General features: G+C 49.9%; 1 protein-coding gene across 1 annotated transcript; it reads right to left on the bottom strand.

Annotated features, from left to right (window-relative positions):
* Positions 1-8,484: 8,484 nt before the first annotated feature.
* LOC120392693 lies at positions 8,485-23,700 on the bottom strand. Its single transcript, XM_039517430.1, has 3 exons — positions 23,502-23,700; positions 13,187-16,842; positions 8,485-8,655 (listed from the first exon to the last, which is right to left on the bottom strand). The coding sequence occupies exons 1-3, from the start codon at positions 23,596-23,598 to the stop codon at positions 8,485-8,487; spliced, it is 3,924 nt and encodes a 1,307-aa protein (XP_039373364.1). The 5' UTR covers positions 23,599-23,700.
* Between the last annotated feature and the right edge of the window lie 1,154 nt (positions 23,701-24,854).

The following is a 24,854-nucleotide window of genomic DNA, read 5'->3' as shown; positions in this document are numbered from 1 at the left end:
ATGTCGTCTGCTGAGGAGAGGGGGCCAGAGAGCCCCATGGTGCATGAGCCAATGGGGGGAGGGGTCACATAGCAGCTTTAATTTACAGATACATGCTGTGGAGACCACAGCTCCCAGCATGCAATGCTCCTCCTCGAGCTGCATGGCCTAGCTGAGCACCCTCGCACTCAGCACCACTGTTCTGGTGGCCCCACAGCCCCATACACGGTGCGAGATTTGGTCTCAGCTCCTGGTGCCGTATCACAGACCCACCATGCCAGCTGGCTCTAGGGCTGGCTGTGCCATGGGGACCCTCTGCTCTGAGGGTGGCTCTGTAGTCAGGGCTGAGGCATGCTGTTATCTGGTGCGGAGGGGGGTGATTTGCAATGTCACTGCCTGTGCAGCACCTATTCTTTGCATAAAGAGAGGAATTTAATTAGCTCTTTAATGAGCTGAAAATCCAAAAGGCCTCCTGCGAAAGGTGGAAACATGGACAAATTGCGAAGGAGGAGAACAAAAGAACAGTGCAAGCACCTAGGGCCCAAACAAGAAAAGCAAAGGCACAAAATGCGAGTTACACTAGCAGGGGAGATGAAAGGAACTCGAAGTGGTTCTATAAGTACATTCGCAGAAAGAGAAAGGAAAGTTTAGACCCACTGCTTAGTGGGGAGGGAGAGCTAGTAATGGATGACACCAAGAAGGCTGAGGTGTTTAATGCCTCTTTTGTTTCTGTCGTCACTAAAAAGGTAAATTGTAGCCAGATACTTAACACAATTAATATTAACCACAAGCGGGAAAGAATGAAAACCAAAAAAGGGAAAGAACAGGTGAAAGACTATTTAGATAAATTAGATGTATTCAAGTCAGCAGGGCCTGATGAAATTCACCCCAGGGTATTTCAGGAAGTAGCTGAAGCCATCTTGGAACCATTAGCGATTATCTTTGACAACTCGTGGAGGATGGGTGAGATCCCAGAGAACTGGAGAACAAACATGGGATCTCTCATTAAAAGGGGAACAAATTGGCCCCGGGGGATTATAGACCAGGCAGCCGAACTTCAGTATCTGGAAAGATACTGGAACAAATGATTAACCAATCAGCTTGTGAGCACCTGGAGGATAACGGTTACACGGAATAGCCAGCAGGGATTTGTCAGAACAAATCGTGCCTGACCAGCCGAATTTCCTTCGGTGACAGCGTTACTGGCTGAGCGGCTGCGGGGAAGCAGTAGATGTGGTAGGTCTTGGTTTCAGAAAGAGGCTCTTACCTTCTGCTGGCAGGGCTGTATGGCGGTGAGGACTCTGTTAAAGGCCCTGTATCCTACTGGTTCCTCTCAGCAGAGCTGAGCTGAGGATGACGAACAGTGGACGGTGCAGAGCGGAGGTGGTGACGTTGAGGTGCCAGACAGCACAGAGGTGGCGCGAACACACGCCCTGGTGCAGAGGTAGCTTGGGTGGAAGCTGCACAGAGCAGCAGCCTCCCCAAGGGACTCCAGTGCAGGCCCCTCTACCCAGTCATTAAAGCTGAAACTACCCCAGCTGGGTCTGGGGGTAAAGCCCCTGGAGCTGCCCAGGCAACAGGGACCTGCCAGAGCCCCGGGGCTTCCCCACGGCAGGACAAGCAGCCCTGAGTGGGGGAGCTGGGGGAGGGGCCAGGATGCACCAGCTGCTCACAATTGCCGGAGGAGGCCAGAGGCTGGAACTATTGTTGAGGTGCCCCAGGGGGTTGGCATCTTACCTAATATTATAAATTCATTAATTGCTGGTTTTCCCAAGTTTCTGTTCTCCCCCACCTCATTCCCCTCCCCAGTCGTATTCTCTTTGTTTAACTCCCAGACTCCGTAGCTGCAAACGGGGAAGTATTGGCCAGCCAGGGCACTCAGGGTGGGGTCTGTAGTTTCCCAGATTTCCAGGTGGGGGCTCGCACTGGTGTTGGGGATGGATGCAGAAGAAAGTGAAGCACAGAAGGGAGAGGGGATTTGGGGAGTGTGCGCAGGGGATGCAGAGGTGGAAGAGGCGGGGGGGAATGTGGAGGAGAGGAGGTAGAGGTAACTGGTTGCTCTGCACTGCTCTGCACGGCACTCCAGTGACTGGGACCATACAAGTTAAAAATCAAAATAAAATTACTTACAAATGAGCATAGTAACAGAATAACACAGATATTTGGAGTGTGTGTGTGTGTGTGTGTGTAAAACCAGCCCCAACAGATGTTTATCCAACCTGTTCTCCAGTGATTAGTATTTCACAACCTCCCTTGGAAGCCTGTTCCAGAGTTTAACTACCCTTATAGTCAGAAAGTTTTTCCTAATATCGAACCTAAATCTCCACTGCTGGAGATTAAGCCCTTTGCTTCTTCTCCTACCTTTAGTGTAGAAAGAGAAAAATTGATCACTCTGCTCTTTGTAGCAGCCCTTAACATAGCTGATGACTGTTATCTTTCATTTTGATCAAAAATGCTGAACTTTTCATTCAGTGAAAGTTTTGATAGTTCAACTCTTTTAACTGGATTTAGGCTGAAAATAAAAAGTGGAGTCACGTGTGCAATACTGAGGAAGTTCAACACCCCACAAGTGTACCCCAAAGCCATTCAGCGCCCCCCCTTCCTACCCTGGCACCCTTTCCTGGGCAGTGCTGTCTGGGGTATGGGGCGGTGCTGGGCTGACATGGGAAGGATTGGCTGCCAAGCTGAAAATGACACCAGAGAGCCCCGCACCAGTGTCCCAGTGCTGATGAATCACTTCTCCGCCGGGAGAGACTCGCTGAGTTCCTGCCCGGCACCAGACGGCATGATGGATCATGGCTGATGTATCCCCGTGGCACAGAGCCGTGAGGTGGGAGTGGGGAGCTGAGAACAGGCATGCTCGATGCATGGCACAGGCACTCCAGCACCGATACAGGAGGGGATGGGAACATCCATCAATAGGAATGGAGCAGCTCACACCTCTGTGAGCCTCCTGAGGCAAAGATTGTAACTTGCTAGAATGCAGTTTTAACCACTAGAGAGCGTGTCTGGTTTGTTTTACTGTAGCCTTTCCTCTCTCTTTCACTCTTACCTGAAATTGCTCACAGGTCTGTTCGTTAATACACGTGCCCTTGTTTCATTGCAAAACTCGCTGAGTGCTGCATGCTAGGCTACCGGGTAAACCCCCCTCAGCTCACTCGCAGGCTGTGTGGCCACTGGCTCTCTGACACAGCCAACTTGATAACTGCTGGGACGTCCAGGGATGGGACTGGACAGTTCTGGGGGGATGAGACTTGGAGCTGGAAGAACTGTTGGTGTCGCCCTGTGAGGAGTAACTGGGCTGGCCTACGCCAGGGTGAGGGCACTGGGCTGTGAGCAGCATGGACGCATCCAGGGTTACAGGGCAGGGGTGACACAACCCTCACTGGACTGGGTGAACCCCAGAGCGTCTCCCCGTCACTGGAGGTGTGTAAGAACAGGCTGGACAAACCCCAGACAGGGATGGTCTAGGACCAGGTTACCTTGGCCCTGCCTCAGCACAGGGGCAGGACTGATGATCCGTCGAGGGCCCTTCCATCCTGATGTTTCTGTGATGCTGTGAACCAGTCTCCCCTTATCAAGGATGTGCCAGCGTGAACACCACCAGCCTGCGCTGTAGCTGTGAATTTCCTAGCGGGGGCGACCGGGGAAGCCAGACAAGAACCCCAGAGCTGCGATCAGAGTACACAATGTTCTGTAACAACAATAATGCAGACCCCAGAGGGAGATCGGTACCATCGGAGAGAGGAAAAACACACTTCCGGCTGGGAGCTACGGGCCAATCAGAGCCAGAGAAGGTCAGAGGGGCAGAAGGAAATTCCATGGCTCTCCAGACCTGGAGGGAAAACACTGCCCTGCTACGGGCTCCAGTGTCAGAGCCAGGGCTTAGCTCATTCTCAGGAATGGGATGTTGACACAATGGCAGTTTGGCCTGGGAAAGGACGCAGCCCACCAGGATTTAGGAGTTCAGGATGTGGGAAGGGGCTCCAGACTGGGGCAGGGAGTTGGGGTTGGGGTTGGGGTGAGGGCTCTTGGGTGGGGCTGGGAATGAAGGGTTGGAAGTGCAGGAGGGTGCTCTGGGTTGGGACCGAGGGGCTCAGAGGGCAGGGGGTCAGGGTGCAGGAGGGGGTCAGGGCTGCAGGCGGCGCTTACCTCAAACAGCTTCCGGAAGCAACAGCATGTCCCCACTCCAGCTCCTATGCAGAAGGGTAGCCAGGGGGCTCCACACGCTGCCCCATCCACAGGTGCCACCCCTGCAGCTCCCATTGGCCACAGGGGTTGGCCACGGGGGGGACATACCACTGCTTCCAGGAGCCACGCAGAGTCACGGCCCTGAGCCATGTATGTCCTGGACCCTGCTCCGCAGCAGGAGCTTGAGGACCATAGCTTGTCCACCCCTGCTTTAGACCTAGATGTCAGTGGCCACCCCCATCTTTTTGGGAAGGCATTGCCTTCCCTTGCCTTCATTACCCATTGCCCATGGCCAGGTAGTTGGATACAGCTTCTAGGTTGCCATCTGCGTGTTAAAAAACAGGAACACGTCTGTTAGCTGCTTTGAGGTAAACCTGCAGCTTTGGGGCAAGTAATTCAGACACTGGGTCTTTGATGGAGCAGACAGAAGAGTCTGGCTTAGCAGGACAGGGTGCTGGAGTCCTGAGCTGGCAGGGAAAGCAGGGGTAGAAGTAGTCTGGGCACATCAGGTGGCAGCTTCCAGGGGGTTTCTGTGATCCAAACCAGCACAGGTAGTTAATTGAAAAATTCCTTATGTACCCCGTGTGTTGCAGAACAATTTGAACTGCAACAAATTAAAATAGACGTTGAAGTACCTGTCACGACCATCGTGCACAAGAGGAAGAATATCTTGCAAAAGGTATGCTCTAAATTTTACTTTATATCATTTCGTTATGCTTTGGCAACATCAAGAAGCATTGCCCACACAGGTGTGCACAGCACATTTCATTAGGGTGTGCACCCAGGGAATTTTATTTATTTTTTTTAAAAGGTGAACATTTATTGAATACTCAGTCATAAAGGGCATTTTTAATTCATCAAAAACTAAAGAAACAAATTTAATTGAACTTATTTTTTTAAAAATTAACTAAACTTCACTTAAAAAAGTAGAAAAAACACCAAATTTTTGCTGTAGTGATAACCAGGCATATACAAAGATAAAGATCATGAAAATTGACTGTGTCTTTAACCAGAGCTAACCCAAATTGACCAAAACAGATTAAGGTTTGTTTTTCTTCCTGTCCTAGAGAATGAGATGTCGCTCATCAGGTCTCATGGACTTAAATTCCTCAATCACATCATTGTAATTAACTGACAAAGTCAATTCTTGTTCAATGTACAAAATCATGAGTGAGTCGAGGCGCTGTTGGGACATTGTACTTAGTTTATTTTTACAAGTGCTAGTTTTTTCGAAAAGACTTTCACATGAACAGCTTGTGTGTTCCTTTTCTTATTGTTACAACGAACTGATCGATATTTTTAAATTAAAAGGCGGTATCATAAGATTGAATTAAAATGTAAAGCCACGGGCTTGTTATGGTATTTCAGTACAGTACATACGACAAAGATTACAAACACTGTAGACACTGCGCTGGGCACGCCTGACACGGCCACTTATATAGGTCAAAGAATTTTCTAGAATAGTAATTTGGAGGGGAGGGGAGGACCAATGGTAATGCGGTGCCACAGTAGCGGGGACACATGCTGCAAACAAACATGGGCTTTCTATATAGAGCGTATCATGCTATTAAATTAAAATGCAAAGCCACTTTTGGGGTGGGGGGGAAGACAGGGCAGGTGTGGGCAAACTTTTTGGCCCGCGGGCCATATCACGGTTCCAAAATTGTATGAAGGGCCAGGTAGGGAAGGCTGTGCCTCCCCAAACAGCCCTGCAGAGCAAACACAGGTGAGAGTGAGCTAGACTCCATCTGTTCTTGGGTATCAGCTCAGGCCTAGACTCCGCTTAAAATGGAAGTGGACCTGGTTACTCCAGTCAGGGATGGGAAAAAGCCACATGCCTTGAGTGTCGCTAGGAAGCCCCAACCCTGGGTGTAGCTACTGCTGGGTGGGCAGCTACTGTCACTTGGGGACAGCCCCAGAAAACCCCTAACGCTCTCGGGGTGCAGTGTAGCAGCCGTGTTAGTCTGTAGCCGCAAAAAGAACAAGAGCAGGTGTGGCGCCTTAGAGACTAACATGTTTATTTGGGTGACAGTTTATGCTGAAATAAACGTGTTAGTCTCTAAGGTGCTACAAGTTCTCCCCCTCTCGGGCAGGTGCTGCTCATGCCAGGCCAGCTGCCGCCACGCCAGTGCTGTGCAGTCCCCGCACAGCGAGGGGCTGCCCACGGCCCGGCTTGGCCTGCCCGCGCTCTTACCCCAACCCCTGAACCGCGAAAAAATTCCGCGCCAAACAGGTCACGTGAGCGGGCTCTACCAATAGCTGTACGGACGAGCCCAACTCGGCCCAGAAAGGGGGACGGAACCGCCCATCTAGGTGCCGGGCAGAGACGATCGCGCCCTAGGGGCTCTGTGAGCCTCTCTGCAGGGACCGAGCGAAGTTTGGCAGGGGCCCGATTCTCCCACAGTACAGGGAACTCACCCACGTAGCGCCTACGTCAGAGTCACAGGCAGGGCTCCCCCCGGTGAGACATGGTATCGCCCGTACTGGACCAGGTTTCGCGGCTGCGCTATTGAGAGCAGCTCGATGCTGGTTGGGAGTCTAGGATGGTCCATTTCCATCGGGGGGGGGGGGGAAAGCTTGTACTAATATCTACCGGATTTACACGAAATGGAGTTTTACATCTGCGGAAGTGTTCCTGTGTCTCGGATCGGAGGCGGGGCAACGGGCACCCCCGCGGCCGCAATGGTTTAGTCCAACTTCTTCCTTTCTCAGGCCTACTCAATCCAGCTCCCTCCCGTGCGGGGCCGGGTGACTTGGTTCTGCCTGGGCGCGTGCGTCTGTGCGATTGGTTCTGCCCAACGAAACTCCTCTCTGGGGGAGAGCTCGTGCTGTTGGTTGCACCTGGCCCGCGGGAAAGGAAACACGACCGAGCAAACAGGCTGCGTGTGTGGCTGGGGTGTGGGACACGTGTGCTGGCCTAGGGCTGCTGTTCTAGACCCATGCGGCAGTAAGAGATAAACCATTTCCTTAACCAGGCCTATAGAGCCACAACGTGCATTGCAGGAGCTGGGGCTGCCCCCAGCCGCGCCAACATTTGGGAAAACCACCACAAATCAACCACTGGTTTGGAATAGTTCCCTGGGCTTTATTGGTGACATTATTTCATCCACTTTAAAAGATTCTGAAGGCACCGAGCTGAGGCTGAGACCTGATTTCTATGTGGCAGGCTGATTCTTTGGGTGCTGTTAACTGGACTCTGCAATTTTTGGTTCAAGACAGAACCTGCATCAGGATTTTTTGGGCATTTTCTACATCACTTACCAATCTGTTCATCATGTAACGCCTGGTCAATACCCTTTGAACTTGCAGGGAACTAAGCACTGATAAAAAATTCAGAGGGTGAGTGTTCACTGTATGATAGACGTAGGCCTGGCTGGAGCCCTCGGCATAACTAACGATGGGAGCTAGAGTAGGCCTGACCTTGGCAAAGTAGCCACGTACCAGGTATTAGCTCACACCAAGTCAGCACATTCCTGACCTGAGAGAATGGTACAGGAACCCCGAGCTCTCAAGTAATGGTGTAAACACATTCCTAGAAGCTGGCATAGGAACACATTGACCATGAGTAAGACAAGGTTGGGGTGACTGGATAATGGATAAAGATGCTTTGTTCAAACCAGCAGGTACAAAGTGTAGGGTTGGTAACTAACCACGTCAGGAGTGTAATATGTAACCTGTTTGTATCAATGGACAAAAGGGGATGTCATAGGAGAGGCATCCTTGGCCAACCGAGGGGGCGGCATCCTACTGCTCTGACTGAGCTGGTACCATTGTTGTGGGAATACATGTGTCAGTGTACCTGTACCCACGGAGCCAGGGTGCTAGTACTGGTCTTCATTGACAATAAACCTGGCCGATTGCCTTCGCCACTGAACCCAGCCTGTGGCCTTTCTGTCTGAGTAACATGGAGGTCTGCGGAATGAACATGCCACACGGTCTGCTAGTGCCGCTGCCATCGGAGCTCCAAGAACAGGAGCCACGCTGCAGCAGCAACAATATGCCCCAGCACTTCACAACAATACATAGACGTGGGCCCAGATTTTCAAAGGCATTTAGGCGCCCAACTCCCATTGACTTCAATGGGCGTTAGGTGCCTAAATATCTTTGAAGGAGCTGTGCCTTGGTTAGTAGATCCAGTACAAACTCTTCTGTGATATCACTGGCTACTGGAGACTTTTTACATAACAGATTTGAGCTCAGCACCAGGCTTGCCAATCGTCATCCAAGCTACAGCCCTTGCAGCAATGCTGCATTGATGCCACCAAGATGGTACATCACAAGCAAAAGGGAGCCCTGTACAAGGACTGGCAGCAATTACAAGTTGATACAATCGCCACTTTCCATATCTGCTTCTTCAAGAAACCCTTTTTCTTCATCGTTGTAGAGGTGTTTGGCAGGGTCAGTAAATATAAGCTTCTCTAATGGAACATACAATTCCTCTTCTAATGGTCCCTCCAAGAGATGGAAGTCATATTTACTCAATATCTGGGAGGAGAGAAGGCAAATCCGTAGGGAAACCACACAGCCTTTGAAAATTCTCTCCATGCTGGAGGCTCTGGGTTGATTATTTTAAGTAGTGTAGAAGAATGAACCCGCTTCAGAGCAGAGAAAGTAAAACTTCTTCCCTATCTTCTGAACTGCTCAGTTACGGTTGGTCTGGTGGGATGGGTAATGCTCAGAAGAAATGATAATGAAGGTAATATCTCCTTGAAGTCCTTGCGTGTGCCAAGCTATCATTCGTCAAATCTAGGCAGGCCCATTCGTGCCACATTTGTTACATTAACTCATTAAAAAGTTCCATTTCAGCAGTAGAGAAAAATAACGTCTAGCACTGGGGGTCCCACCTTTCTGTGTATATCACATTTCAATATGGATGAAATGTTCAAAGAAAGAAAAAAACTAGTGCTTACCCTACCCCAAGAAAGCCTGTAGTCAGCAAGACAACTATGTATAAAATGCTAACTATGTAGAAACTACAGTTTATACAGAAATATTCTCTCTTATAGTCAAGGTAGGTCATTAGCAGAGATAAACACTTCCAGTTCAGATGAAGAACAAGCCCCTCTAAATGTGATGAGTTAGAATTTAGCCTGCCCAGCCAACTGATTAAAAGTTGACCTCATTCATTCAGCCATTGTAAAACATCATCAGTGTCTAGTTATAGATTATCATTTTCTAATGCAAAAAGTATTGCACCGTATAATGGGTGGGGAGAGAGAGAGAGAGAGAGAGAGAGAGCAGCCTAAGAATGGGAGCCACAAAAGCCAGGATGCTCGGCGGGGAGCCCCCTGAGCTAGCTGATGGGAGATGCTGATGTAGCCTTTTATTTTATTTAAACTGAATTTAGTAATGGGGTGTTACATCACTGTGGGTCCAGCTCTGGGGGTTGCCACAGTTTCAAGCTCCACAGAGTGACAGTCACCTCTGCTACCTGCTTCGGATTTAGAGCCTCTAGGAACCCATGAAGACCAAGGAGAGTGACACACACATTTACAAGTACCACGTCTAGTGTGTATTACACGTTTTATTAGAGTCCCAAGCAAGGTTACAATTACCCAAGCATATAGAAATCTCAAGCATACCCATGCACAAGTTATAAATACAGTCATACTCACATCCTTAAAGCTAGTATTAGCATCTGATGGATTCCTCACCAATTGAACATCAGTAGAAGAATGGTTCCTGCCGGAGTTTTCCCATAGGTAACCCATTTTACCCAGTCGGGAGCCCTCTTTTATATTGTAATTTGAACTACACTTAACACACAACATGTGTATAAACATGTAAACCCTCTTTTTCCTTTTTGTATTCTGCACCCCATGAATATTGGGGTGCCCTGTTTTTCATAGGTTGTAGTTCTTATTTTCATTAGCATCTACACACATGTATCCTGCGGTCAGGATTGGAAAAGATGTTACAACAAGGTATCTTGTGATCTCAAACAGTATGTTGTGGTCAATTTTTCACAACATCACCTGTAGGCACATCTTTCCAGTAGTCTTGTGGCATAGAGTCTGTGACACTACACCCCATATTTGTCATAGTAATATGATTATGACTTAATTATGATGCAATCTGTATAAGATGGGTCACGTAGGGTGTCACTGGAAAAGTTATGATTTGCTGAATATAATTATACTATTTGTATGCATGTATCATGTTTGTATCTGAAGTTATGAATATTGACTCTGTATCCGTATTTCACATGTAGCCACACCTGGGTGACACCCACTAGGCAAGATGCTTCCAGTCTAAATAGCTGGTTGTGAAGGGTCCATGCAGGGTAATGGGCCATTAGGGAAAACAATAGGCCTTAGGAGAAGCTTATCCCCTGCCCGATGAACCTGCCTGAGGACACTCCAGACAGCCTATGGGTAATGGCTGTGCAAGGGCATGTGACCAGCCCACATGACATGAAACTCCATCTTGAATGCCTGTATTTTTCCACAGATTGGGATGGGAACTGTTTAGAGAACAAAGGGTTCCCGCTGTATGCTAAAGCTCTATAAAGCAGGGAGTGACATCATCTGTTGTCCTTCACTCCCCCACAACTAAACACTTGCGAGAAGCTCCAGAGGAAAAGGACTTGGAACGGGGGTGGGGATCCCAAGCTGCAAAACAAGTGCAGCTTGTACCTGAAGAATCTGCCAGCCTGCTTGTATCATCAGCCAGGGTGAGGAATTGCTAATTCAAATCCTATCCTTCTAGTATGTTAAGCTTAATTTGCGTTTTTGTTTATTTGCTAGGTACTCTGCTTTGAGCCGTTTGCTATCACTTATAATCACTTAAAATCTATCTTCTTGTAGTTAATAAACTTGTTTTATGCTTTATCTAAACCTGTAAGTCTGGAGTGAAGTGCTTGGAGTGCATGGCCAGGCTGCATGGAGACCCCTATCTCGGCCAGCAATTCAAACCTGGGAGCTCCTCTCCTAATGTAAGGCGGCTTGGTGCCTAAGCCACGTTTTGTGAGAATGAGTTAGGTGTGTGCCACATTCTGCACAAAACTGCCAGGAAAGGGAGGGGGGCAGCGGGGAAGACTTCCTTATATCCTTTAGCCCAGCGGTTAGGGGACCCACTCAGGATGTGGGAGACTCCGAGCTCCACAAAAACAAGTTGTCAATGTGGAATCGTCATTGAAGAGGGGTGTTTCTAGTGAGGTTCCAGAGGGGATTGGTTCTAGGCCTGACACTATTTAATATTCTTAGCAATGATCTGGAAGTAAATATAAAATCACTGCTGATAAAATCTGCAGATGACAAACACTGGCAAAGTGGTACATAATGATGAGGCCAGGGAAGATGTACAGACAGATCTGAATTGCTTGGAGAGCTGGGCCCAATCAAAGAAAATGTGTTTTCATACAGCCAAATGCAAAGCTCTGCGACTAGGCACAGAGAATGCAGTGCCTACCTCCAGAACGGGGGACTGTATCCTGGAAAGCTGTGACCCTGAAAAGAATTTGGGTGTTGTAACAGCCCTGGTCAAGCTGCCCCTGCTGGACACTTACCAGGTTCTTCATTTGGATCCTGCACACTGGACCCCTGGGTTTTTAAGCTTCCTGAGTCTGAACAGGGTGCAAGCACTAATTCTAGCTGTGGGTGTCTGTCTAATGCCCCCTTCTGAGAGCTGAGACTCTGCAATCCAACTACATAGGCCTTAGACTAGTACTGTACTGGCTCCCCCAGACTCCAGTAGCTTAAGCACACTCTTTTCTAGAGCTCCAACCTCGTGTGTTCTCTGGTTTACAGGTACCCCTTCATGGACATGTGATAATTAAAACAAACAGACACAGGCTATGTCTGCACTACAGAGCCTCTTCTGGCATAGCCCTGTAGTGTAGACACAACTTATACCAGCAGAAGGAGCTTTTCTGTCAATATAGGAGCATCACCTCTCCGATCAATGTTAGCTAGGGCGAGAGAAGTGCTCTTCTGTCAACATAGCTGCGTCTGCACTGGGGGTTTTGTCACCATAGCTATATTAGTCAGGGGGGTGTTTTTTTCACACCCCCGATCGACATAGCTATGCTGACATAACTTTTAAGTGTAGACCAAGCCATGGGCTTTGCAAAATGAATTTCGAAAACGCCTTATTACAGTGAGACTCTTAAAGAGATTGAGCTGTTTAGTTTACTAAAAAGAAAACTGGGAGGTGTTTACAGCGTATCAGGACCGTCACAGGGAAAAATACGGGTGCTAAAGGGCTCTTTAATCTAACAGAGAAAGGCAGAAAAAGAATCAGTGGGTGAATGTTAAAGTGAGACCAGTTCAAATTAGAATTATGGCACAAATGTTTAACAGGGAGGGTGATTATCCACTAGAACAGGCTGCCTAGGGAAGTGGTGGAGTCTCCATATCTTGACATCTCTAAGTCCAGACTAGCGCCTTTCTGGAAGATGCTTTAGTCAAATGTGAATTATTGGGCTCAGTACAAGAGTAACTGGGAGGGGGGTTCTCCTGCCTATATTACACAGAAATCAGAGTAGATGATCTAATGCAGCGTCTCTCACACTGGGGGTCCCAACCCAAAAGGGGGTTGAAGGCTATTGTAGGGGAGGTTGTGAGAGCGATGGCTGCTGGCTGGGCACCTTGCTCTGAAGGCAGTGCCATGCCATGCCACCCTTACTTTTGTGCTGTTGCAGGAGGAAGTGCTGCCTTCAGAGCTCGGTGGCCAGTGAGCGGCAGCAGCTGGTTTCAGGGATGAGTACCATTTTTTGGGGGGGTGGGGTGGGGTGGGGTGGGGGGAGGAGTCATCACAGCCTGGAATATTTTCAAGAGGTGGCCCGGTTTAAAAAAAAGAAAGTTTGAGAACTCCTGATCTAATGGGCACTTCTGGCTTTAAAATCTATGACATAAAGATCCATTTTCCAAATATCTATACAGCTGGAATGTAAAAATAGCAGAAGTCCCCATTCCTGAATAAAAGCTGAAAAATGTGTTTGTTTTACAGACTTTCATGTTTCAGGTATGAGGGGATTCACTGCAGGCTATTTTGCACCAGACAACCAATCTCTTACCATATTATACCCTTTTTTAATCTTCTCGCCTGTTTTTTTCATGATTCCCATCTCTTGTGTTTCATGCTTCCTGTACTTTTCCATCTCTGCTGGCAGCAAGTCCTCGTTATTGGTGATCTTGGTTATTATCACGGCCTGTTCTCTCACCTCCCTCAGCGATTTTATGCGTTCCTGGTACCCAGGCTTCGCTTCCTGCTCTTCTGACATGATCATGAGGTCAATGTATTCTGGAGTGGACAGTGGGTTTGGTTTTAAGGCAATTTCTTGCAGGTGTTGGAGGCTGAGAGATGATTCCTCAATAAACTCTACGACTATCTCTTCTACTTCAGTGTATTCCTCACACAGCCTCTCAATAACCTTCTCTGTAGTCATCAGCTCATCAGAGGCCTTTTTGTACTTTTCCTGCAGTTCTGCAAAGGTTTTTTTCTCTTTTTTGACTTCATATCCCCACTTGTACTGTTGATTGAAGTGAATGTTCCACACACATTTACCAGGGCAAACAGTGCAATTTCCAGAGCTATTCATAGCACAACATTTGTACTTGTCATTATCATTAGCATATACACAGTTATCGTGACATGTGAAGTGACACACCTGGCAGTTTGTTAGAAACACACCTGTGCCGCTGATGTCTTCTTTCACTGCCACTGTTCGTTCTACCTCATACTCAAAGTCTTTATTGGCCTCCATATCACCCCTGTGCTGTTCCAGAGCTCGCTCAGTCTGTCTTAGCTCCTCTAGCTTTGTCAGGCCAGCTTTGATTTGTGGCTGCAGCCCTTGCACAGCAACCTCGAGCTTCTTTCGTTCCCAGAGAACTTCCTGGGTTAATGTTAAACTTTTAGTCTTTAAAGATCTTAAGGACTTAAAAAAAGTCTCCATGCTGCTCGCTCCCATTTCCCAGAACATTGCATCAAAATTACAATGGCCCTTGCCAGCTCCAGCATTGTTGACAAACAGTGCGGAGTTGTTGAATTTGAAATGAACAGGGACACCCTGAGCGTCTTTAGCACAAGACACCTCAGACTCGTTAATGGCCTGTAGAACAGGGGGCGTCTGTCCATCTGCGAAGGTGATCAGGATTTGTATATGTGTCAAGCGAGCTAAAGAGGCCTGAACTACAAAGCAGACAGCGTCTAGCTGATCAATGGCTCCTGGAGTGGAAAAAAATGCTCGGATCTGCTCCGTTAACATTTTGTCATGTTCAATTCCTCTGGTATCACCGAATCCTGGGGTGTCTATTATAGTCAGGGAGTAGGGGACTTTGAAGCCCTCCTTGCAATTGACCTCGTAGGCTGTCACGTCAGATGTCTGGCTCTGGGCTTGGCTTCTGTTTGTAATTTCATGGATTAGTTTGAATCTGAATTCATTTTTCCATTGCACACCCAGGACATAGTTGATCATCCCATTAATGAGTGTAGTTTTCCCTGATCCAGTTGCTCCCATCACCATAATGACTTTATTATGGACCTGATGTGTCTTTTCTCCAAGTCTGTACTTCACATAAGATGACATAGGATCCAATGCTACCTTCTCTAATGGAAGGGCATAGACTGATGGCTGCCCTTTTTTTATGAGCGTGCTCTTTGTGCAGAGAGAGCGTGCTAATTTATTTGATTCTTCTTTTCTTTGTGTTGAAACAATAACCTCCTCACTTGGGGCACTCACAGCTCTGTCCGCACACACAGCCGACACTCGGAATCTGTAGGGCGTCTCAGGCCTCAGTCCATCAATCTTACAGGACCCTGTCCTCTTGCCTGTTCTTCGTTCCAGCCATTTGTCTTTCTGCTCACCTCCAGCTTCCTCTTTATATTCCACCTTATATGCCCTTATACTGACTCCATCTCCAATGACACTTGGACTCTCCCAGGTGAGAGTGATGGCTGATGATTCCACAGTAGCTTTTTCCAGCTTCCCAGGAGGACAGGTAGGAAGAGTCTGCACAGGATCACTCACGTCGCTGCTCTCGCTGAGCCTTGGTTTGCTCACTGCAGCGTATTGGAACTGGTACTCGGTGTTTGCACGGAGCCCTGTTACTGTGAATGTCTCTTGTGTGTTATTTACAGTCACAGCCGTCCAGTTCTCCTGCCCTACAATTCTGTACTCTGCCCGATAGCCGGATATCGCAGCCCTGCCATAGGCTGCTGGGTTAAATGTGAGCTGCACACGGTCATGTCTAATTCCATCAATCAGGGGAGGAAGAGGTTTTGATGGAGGCTCATAGTTAGTGCTGACCAGGTCTCCATTTTCATAGAGGTAAATTGAAGCTCCCGGATTGTCCTTGTCTGGGACAGAGGCCACAATGAATCGAGTTTTCCCATTAGATTTATTGACACGGGCAAAGTCTGAAATGGATTTTGCAGATTTTCGGGCACTTTGTTTCCTCTGTTTCTCCTCAAACCACAGTTCAGATTTCTCACTGACAGAACTGACTGATGCAGGATCTTGGGTATTTTTCATAAACTGGGTCTGAAGGCAGAGTTTTAAATCTGATAAATATGGTTCCTCTTCATGTAGTGAAGTGAACATAAAGGCAACGACAAAGTCATTCATGGGGTCAAGTACTATTTCATCCAGTTTATTCTGGGAGGACACTACTTCCACATCCTTTAGGGCAGAAACGTAGCAGTTGATGAAAGTCATTTCTCGTTCCTTTTTATCCAGAAATTCATTCAGTTGCTGGGTGTTGAACGGTGATCGGTTTTTGCAGGTTAATATGTCCACCAGTGCCCCTTCCTCTTTTCCACCTCCACGGATGGAGGGTAAGATACTTGCTAGATGTTTCTGGAAAGTCTGTCTGTGTTGCTTACACAGATCTCTGAATTGCTGGATTTTCCTCTGGATTTCGGGGAAGGCTGAGGCAATTGGATTCTTCACCGCATCATTACATTGCATGTCTAATTCTGTTAGTTGGTCCAGAGCAGTTTGAACATCAAAGATCAGTTCTGTGCTGATCTCATGCACCAGCTGAGCAGCTTTGCAATCCAGCTTGGTCAGCGGGTACAGCCAGACTCTCACTGGTACGGCCTTCTCCCCGCTGTCACCCAGCAGCTTGGGGAGGGTGGAGTATGTTTTCATGGCATCTTGGTAAGTAGATGGATTGATCTCAAGAGCAAAGTCACCATAAAACTTACAGCTAAGTTTTTCAGCTTGTTTTTTTTCCATGTCATCCATTTTGAGAGCTCCTTCCCCTTCGATGGAAATCAGGGGTATCTTTTTAATGATAACCTGGAGTTTTCCCTGCATGTCTTGTATGTTCTCAGATGAAGAAACGTCCTGATCGAAGACAAAAAAAGCCTGCGCCCCATACAGCAGAGCCGTGACCACGTGGGTGGCTGTGCCTTGGTCAAACACATCAGGGTAAGAGCTATTAAGGAGCCCTAACTGGCTCATACTCAGCTGCTTAAACTGTGTCGTGGTTGAGTACTGGAGAGAAACACGGACTTGATGTTTTGATGTCTTGTTATCACTTAAATATTCTGCGGCTCCATTCACTTCCACCAGGCCAGACAGGAAACTGGCCTTCAGCGATGCTGTGACATTGAGGGCAGAGGCCTTGTAGTCAGTGGCATCAGATACAACAATCTGAAATTCAGTCTCGGGCTGTGGTTTTGTGTCTACATGATTTTGAAGTATCTCCAGGTCCCATAAAGTGATGCCTAGAATAGTTCAGACAAACACATGGTAAATGGCAGAGAGGGTAAGAAACCTTTCAGTTCTGTAACCGCAAGACATTTTCTAACATTAAAATATGAGCTGAATGTCCCTGAACAAAGTGTCTGATCTGGTAACATGCTTCACTTACTGTGTCTGTGTGAGAATAAACATAGATTAGCATTCATTATAAGTCTAACATAAACACACAAACCCTGACTCTGCAAAGTTATGATTAAAATGACATTTTTATGTTAGCCTGCTGCACCTAGGGCAGTTTCAGCAGCTGATAATGAGAGTACAGGCAGTTATAAGAACGGCAATACTGGGTCAGACCAAAGGTCCATCTAGCCCAGTGTCCTGTCTGCCGACAGTGGCCAATGCCAGGTGTCCCAGAGGGAATGAACAGAACAGGGAATCATCAAGTGATCCATCCCCTGTCGCTCATTCCCAGCTTCTGGCAAACAGAGGCCAGGGACACCATCCCTGCCCAGCCTGACTAATAGCCACTGATGGACCTGTCCTCCATGAACGTATCTAGTTCTTTTTTGAATCCTGTTATAGTTTTGGCCTTCACAACATCCTCTGGCAAAGAGTTGATTGTGGATTTCAAAAGTTTATGGTAACGTAAATTGTGTTTGTAATTGAGCTTAGTTTTGGTCATGTACATAGCTAGACATGCCCACGCTCTCACTTCTTTTTGTCTGCCGCCTGTTGCTGTCCCATGCAGTAAGATTTCCGCAGGCAGCGAGCTCCGTGTGGCATGTGATGAACTTGGCATTAGCTTTGTTTATCACCAACCCCTTTCTCCCTCACTGATGAACTCACAAAAAAATACACACACATTCTAGAACTCTCGCCCCTTTGCAGTGTGTCTCAGACAGCAGAGAACCTGCACGAGGAACCAACAGTTACCTTCTGGTAGCTCTATCTACCAACGTTTGTTATTTTATAAAATGAGGCATCAAAAAATACACGATCCGGAAGGGTCTGATACACAAGGAGCAGGACCCTGTGCCTAACAGAGGAAGGACTCCTTTGGGGCTGGGGACTGCAAGATACATCCCCATCTGGGTCCCATGTTCACATTCAGGTGCAGCACAAGTGTTAACTGACTTCAGTGAGGCTTAAAGTCACACACGTGTGTAAAAGCCTTCCTGAGCTGGGGCCTTAAAAGAGGGTTAGGCACCGGACTGGGCACTTATTCTTGGATCAATATCATCATCCAGGCCGGGGATCCCAAAGCATCTCACAGATTGTCCTAGCTCAGGGGTTCTCAAACTTCATTGCACCACAACCCCCTTAAGACACTAAAAATTACTACCTGAACCCAGGAAGGAAGGACCAGAGCCTGAGCCCCACTGCCCTGGGTGGAGGGGGTGGGGGGCAAAGTCCAGGCAGGGGCTTGTAACCTGAGCCCTACTGCCCAGGGCTGAAGCCTACAGGCCCCAGCAAGTCTAAGCTAGCCCTGATGCCCTCATTAAAATGGGGTCATGACCCACTTTGGGGTCCCAGCCCACAGTTTGAGAACCGCTGTACTAGCTCCTGATCCAGTACAATATCTCTAAACTTAAATTATAAATACCTTTTACATTAAGAAATTGAAGGTTTCAAAGCAAAGCACTAAAGTGTTAGGAAAGCAAATAACTCCGATTAAAAATCTGTTTTGTGGGAGGTTTTCAATATGTGGCCCCAGGCCTCAGTTACTGGACACTACTCAATCCCTGCACTGACTACAGAACCGTTCATTTCCTCCCAGGTGCCCATCACCGTAATATCCAAGTCCTTCAACAACATTCACACACTTCTCCAGGGCCGCCCGGGAGAGGGCGTGTGTGCAAATGAGGCAATTTGCCCCAGGCCCCGGGCCCCACAGGGGCCCCCACGAGAATATAGTATTATATAATATTGCAACTTTTTTTTTATGGAAGGGACCCCCAAAATTACTTTGCCCCAGGCCCCCTGAATCCTCTGGGCAGCCCTGCACTTCTCTTCACAGCACCCCTGGGAGGCAGAGGGGTGTAAATATCCCTATTTTACAGGCGAGGAACTGAGGCACAGAGAGTAAGGCCAAAACCGCCACTCATTTGGGTGCCCGACTTGAGAAGCCCAGAGCCTGAGTTTTCTTCAGTTTTATAGAACTTCGTATGTACAAAGCATAGCTCCCACTGACTTCTGCAGATCTAACCAGCCACAGAGGGGAAGAGAGACACGTCTGCCAGTGGGATTTGTAACTATTTGCTGTTAGCAAAGACATATAGGGACAGATTTTTAAAGGTGTTTAGATGCCTAAACCAGTGGCATAGCTAGGACAGGAAGATGGGGTGGGCCCCGGATTTGGGTGGGTGGACAATGATGGGGGTTGGCAGGATGGATGGGGGCCCTGGGGAAGGAGGGCAGAAAGAGGAGGGGGTGTAGGAGGGATCTGGTGCCCTGGGGAGGGGGGCAGGAGGGACGGGGGCCCTGGGGAGGGGGCTCAGGAAGGGGAGGGGGCGTAGAAGGGATCTGGTGCCCTGGGGAGGCAGGAGAGATGGAGGGCCCAATTCCCGCACACTCCCTTGCCCTGCAGCAGGCTCTCGGAGCACACAGACAGTGGGGCGTGCCCATGGGGAAGAGGGGATCCTGCCGGGGCTCGAGTGCTACCCACCCCTCCCAGCCCTGGCTCAGTGTCTATCAGCCCGCGGACGCGGCCCCCTTTTGCCAGTGCTGCATGGTGCTGCCTCGGTCTCAGGCCCCAGCGCTAGCCCCGCCCAGACCCGCTCCCATGAGACACCCTTCCCCCCCCTCCCCCCGCAGGGCTAGTGCTGGCTGGGACTGGAGATGGGGGCAGCAGCGCGTGCTGCCGGCAGGAGGGGGACACGGTTGGGCTGATGGACACCGAGCTGGGGTCAGGAGTCCCAGCCTATGGATTCAGGGGGCTCCGGCCCCAGTGTGTGTGGGCCAAGGCCCATCTAGGCCCACCCGTGGCTACACCCCTGGTGTAAAGTGACACAAAGGTGCCTACTGGGATTTTCAAAAGCCTGGTTCATCCTTTAAAAAATCTGGCCCGTGGAGCCTGTGTCCAGGGATCAAACATAAAGAGGGAGAGAGCCAAGATAGTGCAACATTCAGGCTCTGTTCAGTCCTCAGTATTTACTGTGCTTTCCCCACAAGCTTCCTGAAGGTCGGGTTCTCTAAGTTCCTGTACACAGCACCTCACATGATCTTAGCCAGAAATAACACAATGAGCGGAAATTAATTCCTGGCAAAGGGGAAACCTCCTTCTGCACGGACTTTACATCACTGCGCTGTTAGTGCAAATAGCCTGCGAGTGCAGCACATGTTTGTTCTGCATTTCAGTCGGGGCCCTGAGCAAAGCACATGCTGTGTGCGCACTAAGGGAGGAGTTTGCTCTCTGGCCGGGCTGGTTCTGTGCACTGGCTGAAACTCAGTGGTTAGGGAACGGCCCTAAGTGCCAAGCTGAACTCTTGGGTCCATGTGGAGTGGGAGCCGCCCAGGGGCTGTGACTGCAGTTCCACGTGGGAGTGGAGATGCTGGATGTTTGCTCAGCCGCACTAGTGACCCCTGTCGTACCAAAGGGAGCTCTGCTAATGGCTCGGCCTGCGAGGAACTGGGGAGGAGGCCGGCACATGGGCATGCACATGGGCGGCAGGTTTGTAGAAATTTTGGTGGTGCCCAGAACCCAGCCCTGCCCAAACTCCACCCCCCCCAAACTGTGCCCCACACCTGCCCAAGGCTCTGGGAGGAGGTCTGGGGTTCAGGGTGCAGGCTCTGGGAGGGAGTTTGGGGGAGTGAGGGGGTGCAGGGGTGGGGCTGGGTTTGGGGTGGGGCTGAGGATGAGAGGTTTGGGGTGTGGGAGGGGGCTCAGGGCTATGGCAGAGGGTTGGGGTGTGGGGTGAGGGCTGTGGGGTGGGGCTCAGGGTGAAGGGTTCATGATGCAGGAGGGGGCTCAGGGTTGGGGCAGACAGGGTGCAGGGGGATGAGGGCTCTGTCTGGGATGGGGATGTGGGGTTTGGGGTGTTGCAGCGGCCCCGGGCGCGGGCAGCGGGTGGGGGTGCTGGGGGGGGATGAGGGCTCTGGCTGGTATGGGGATAAGGCGTTTGGGGAGTTGGAGGGGCTCAGGGCTCGGGCAGAGGGTTGGAATACAGGGGGATGAGGGCTCTGGCTGGGGTTGGGGATGAGGGGTTTGGGGTGCTGGAGGGGCTCAGGGCTAGGGCAGAAGGTTAGGGTGCAGGGTGTGTGTGAAAGCTCTGGCTGGGGGTGTGGGCTCTGGGGTGGGGCAGGGCTGGGAATGAGTGTGGGGTGCAGGCAGCAGCAGCAAGTTCTGGGGGAGGAGCCCCCCTTTCCCGCCCCCCATCCTGCCCCCCCAGCAGCACAGTCACCCCCACTGCTGTCACTCCATGTGATCGTAGGGCCCCTCTCAGGTCCAGGAATCTCCCTCCCCTTCCCCATGGGTGCTGGGGGTGCTGTGTGCGCCTCCTCCCCTGCTGTTGCCCCTGACTGTAGCCTCACTGGGGGTGGGGGATGGGGCTGCCTCCTTGCCCAGCATGGGGCAGGGGCAGGGACTGCGGGGGCGGGGGGGGGAGGCTGTGCTGGTGGAGGGTCCCGCTGGAAAAGGGAAGGGTCTGAGGAGGAAGGGCAGGCTCAGAGTCAGTCTGCCCTGGCAGTCGATATGGGGGGCACTAGGACCCTGCGGCAGCAATTGCTGCAGGGAGGCAGCATGGAGATGCATGGGAGAGGCAGGGATGCTCTGCTCCCTTCGGGACCCGGGGACGTGCACGGGACCAGCAAGGGGGGGGCTGGGGGACACTCGGGGGAGGCACGGGGGGGCAGCAGATGGGGCCAGTGGGGAGACCCAGCCCCAAACATTGGTGGAGCTGAGCCCCTGGGCTCTGAATATTGCTGGTGCCCAGGCACCCCGTGGGTATATAACTTGCCGCCCATGGGCATGCATAGGACAGAGCCAGCGCCTGGCTGGAGGTTCCAGTGGTGCACCATCGGATGAGAGAGCTGGCAATGCCCCTACTTATGCAACCCAAAATGCCGTTAGCCTTCTTGGCAACAAGGGAACACTGTTGACTCATATCCAGCTTCTTGTCCACCATAACCCCTAGGTCCTTTTCTGCAGAACTGCTGCCCAGCCATTCGGTCCCTAGTCTGTAGCAGTGCATGGGATTCTTCCGTCCTAAGTGCAGGACTCTGCACTTGTCCTTGTTGAACCTCAGCAGATTTCTTTTGGCCCAATCCTCTAATTTGTCTAGGTCCCTCTGTATCCTATCCCTACCCTCCAGCGTATTTACCACTCCTCCCAGTTTAGTGTCATCTGCAGACTTGCTGAGAGTGCAGTTCACGCCATCCTCCAGATCATTAATGAAGATATTGAACAAAACCGGCCCCAGGACCCACCCTTGGGGCACTCCGCTTGATACCGGCTGCCAACTAGACATGGAGCCGTTGATCACTACCCGTTGAGCCCGATGATCTAGCCAGCTTTCTATCCACCGTATAGTCCATTCATCCACCCCATCCTTCTTTAACTTGCTGGCAAGAATACTGTGGGAGACCATATCAAAAGCTTTGCTAAAGTCAAGGAATAACACATCCACTGCTTTCCCCTCATCCACACACCCAGTTATCTCCTCATAGAAGGCAATTAGGTTAGTCAGGCATGACTTGCCCTTGGTGAATCCATGCTGACTGTTCCTGATCACTTTCCCCTCCTTTAAGTGCTTCAGAATTGACTCCTTGAGGACCTGCTCCATGATTTTTCCAGGGACTATACAGAGATTCAGACCAGCTGATCTGATGGTTCCTTCTGGCCTTAATATCTATGAATCTGTGAGAAGGGTTAGACTCTTATTCCCTTCAACTGAGCCACCGAGACATTTGTGGTCTCCCAAAATTAGTCTCCTTGTGCACAGAGCAGCTGTTGGGTGGCTGGAGCTGGGCTGGCCTCAAGATAGACAGGGGGTGACTAGTTAAGAGTCCATTCCAAGACAGGTTATAACTGGGTGCAAAAAAGAATTAGATCAGTTCCTGGAGGACAGGTCCATCAATGGCTATTAGCCAAGATGCTCAGGGATGGAGCCCCACGCTCTGGGTGTCCCTAAACCTCTGACTGACGGAAGCTAGGAATGGGAAACAGGGGATGGATCACTCAATGATTGCCCTGTTCTCTTCATTCCCTCTGGGGCACCTGGCATTGGCCACTGTCACAAGACAGGACACTGGGATAGGTGAACCATTGGTCTGACTCAGTGTGGCCGTTCTTATGTTCTTAGGTTACTAAATGCCAGGGAGGGGACGTTTAGAGTCTCTTGGTTGGTGAGTGGAGAACTTAGAGGGCAGCCACCCAAGAAGAGACCAGGAGACTATAAACCCTCCCAAGTGGGCAGCACTTAGTTACTTCTAATCAGGCAACCGAGATGTGTTAGTTCTACATGACCTAGAACGAATGGCAGCAGGTCACTAGCCCAAAGCACGTATCTTCTGCCCCATCCCGTTACTTCAGCCCGGACCCTGGGGAGTGTGCGGGGCCATTTCCATAATACCCATAACCAGGCCGCTCACAGCGCACTTGGCTCATTCTCAGGTATGAAGGGGTTCGCACTGTGACCCTTCCCTCCTCTCACTCCTGAGTTCAGGGCTACAGCTGGGGAATTACCTGGGATGAGGGAGTCACTGCGGCAGTCGTACAGCATCCCCAGCTGGAACGGGCGGCCCAGAGCCGGCATCTCAATGGTGTCAGCTGACCCAGCCATGGTTTAACGTCCAAACACTTTCCTCTGTGTCTCACCTGCAAGAAATAACTCGTGTTACACTGACGTCCTCCAGGGAGGAGCTGCGAACATCACACCTCTCCGACCAGGTGAGTTTGTTTCATCACACGGGAAGTGTGAGTTTGTGAGCATGGATCTGTGTCAATTCCTGACACACACTCAGGTGCATTGTATTGAGGGCCCAGAAACTGATTCCCAACAGTAGAAGCCTGGCAAAAGGGCTAGTTTAGCTCTTCAGTGCATCATTTTTGATGCTACTGACATGACTGGGGGAGTTCAGTGATCTCACTGTCTAGTGTAAACACAGAGCTCTGGGCACCAGCGAAGGGAAGTTGTTGGTGAGCTCAGCCAGGGCAGGGTTGCTGGAAGAAGTGGGTTTAAAGGAGAAAGCTGAAGGGGGAGAGAAGGAGATGGTTGGACAGGATAAGGCAGACTGGGTAGGAGACCATGGCCTGACTCTCCACTGCTTTAACTCCTGGTTTCATCACTGATACCCCTACAAAGTGAGTATGAAATGCTTCCACTCTGGTCTGGTAGCATTTTAAATCCACTTTTGCACAGGTGTAAAAAATGACACAAGCACTAGGCAGGAGAGAATCAGGCTCTAAGCAGTTAGGAACTGAAGGAAGCAGTGAGAAGAGGGGACTGGGAGACAGTGTGAGGAGAGATGTGGGCAGGAAGAGAACAAGCAGGGCCTGGAAGATGAGGACAAGGGACCGGATTCACTGCAGCTCTGCACGCTGTGGAGACACCAGGGCAAAGTGAGCTGAGAGTGGGTGTGAAATGCTGCCAGTCAGAATGGTCGTGTTTCACACCCACCTTGCACGGGTGTAAGTGACAACACAAAGTGCAGGGCACGAGTGAATTGGACCCTGAGCTTTTAAATCACTAATGATGATTTGTCATATTCTTAAAAACATTTAATTCTCTGCCTGTGTATTTCACCCAATGAATCCCGTAGTCCTGCCGAGACTACAGGAAATGGTCACCGTATCCAGTAGGTGTCTAACACAGGGGAAGCTGGGATGGTTTTATTTGGCCAGGAAACAGAATTTCCAGCCCATGAAATAATCTGAGTTTTTGAAAGATGTTCTGTCCTGAATCAGGACCAAAAGCCCCAATGGGACTAAAAGTCTGATACATTTTGTTTTGGAAATACCGAAATGTTCCAGCTGCCCAGGCTGCTGTTTTGGTGTCCCTGAAACACCCAGTATCGGGGGGTGGCCGTGTTAGTCTGT

This window comes from Mauremys reevesii, unplaced genomic scaffold (assembly GCF_016161935.1).
Source record: "Mauremys reevesii isolate NIE-2019 unplaced genomic scaffold, ASM1616193v1 Contig11, whole genome shotgun sequence".
NCBI lineage: Eukaryota > Metazoa > Chordata > Testudines > Geoemydidae > Mauremys > Mauremys reevesii.
Note: the sequence above shows the minus strand (reverse complement) of the source record. Positions and strands in the feature narration are given on the sequence as shown.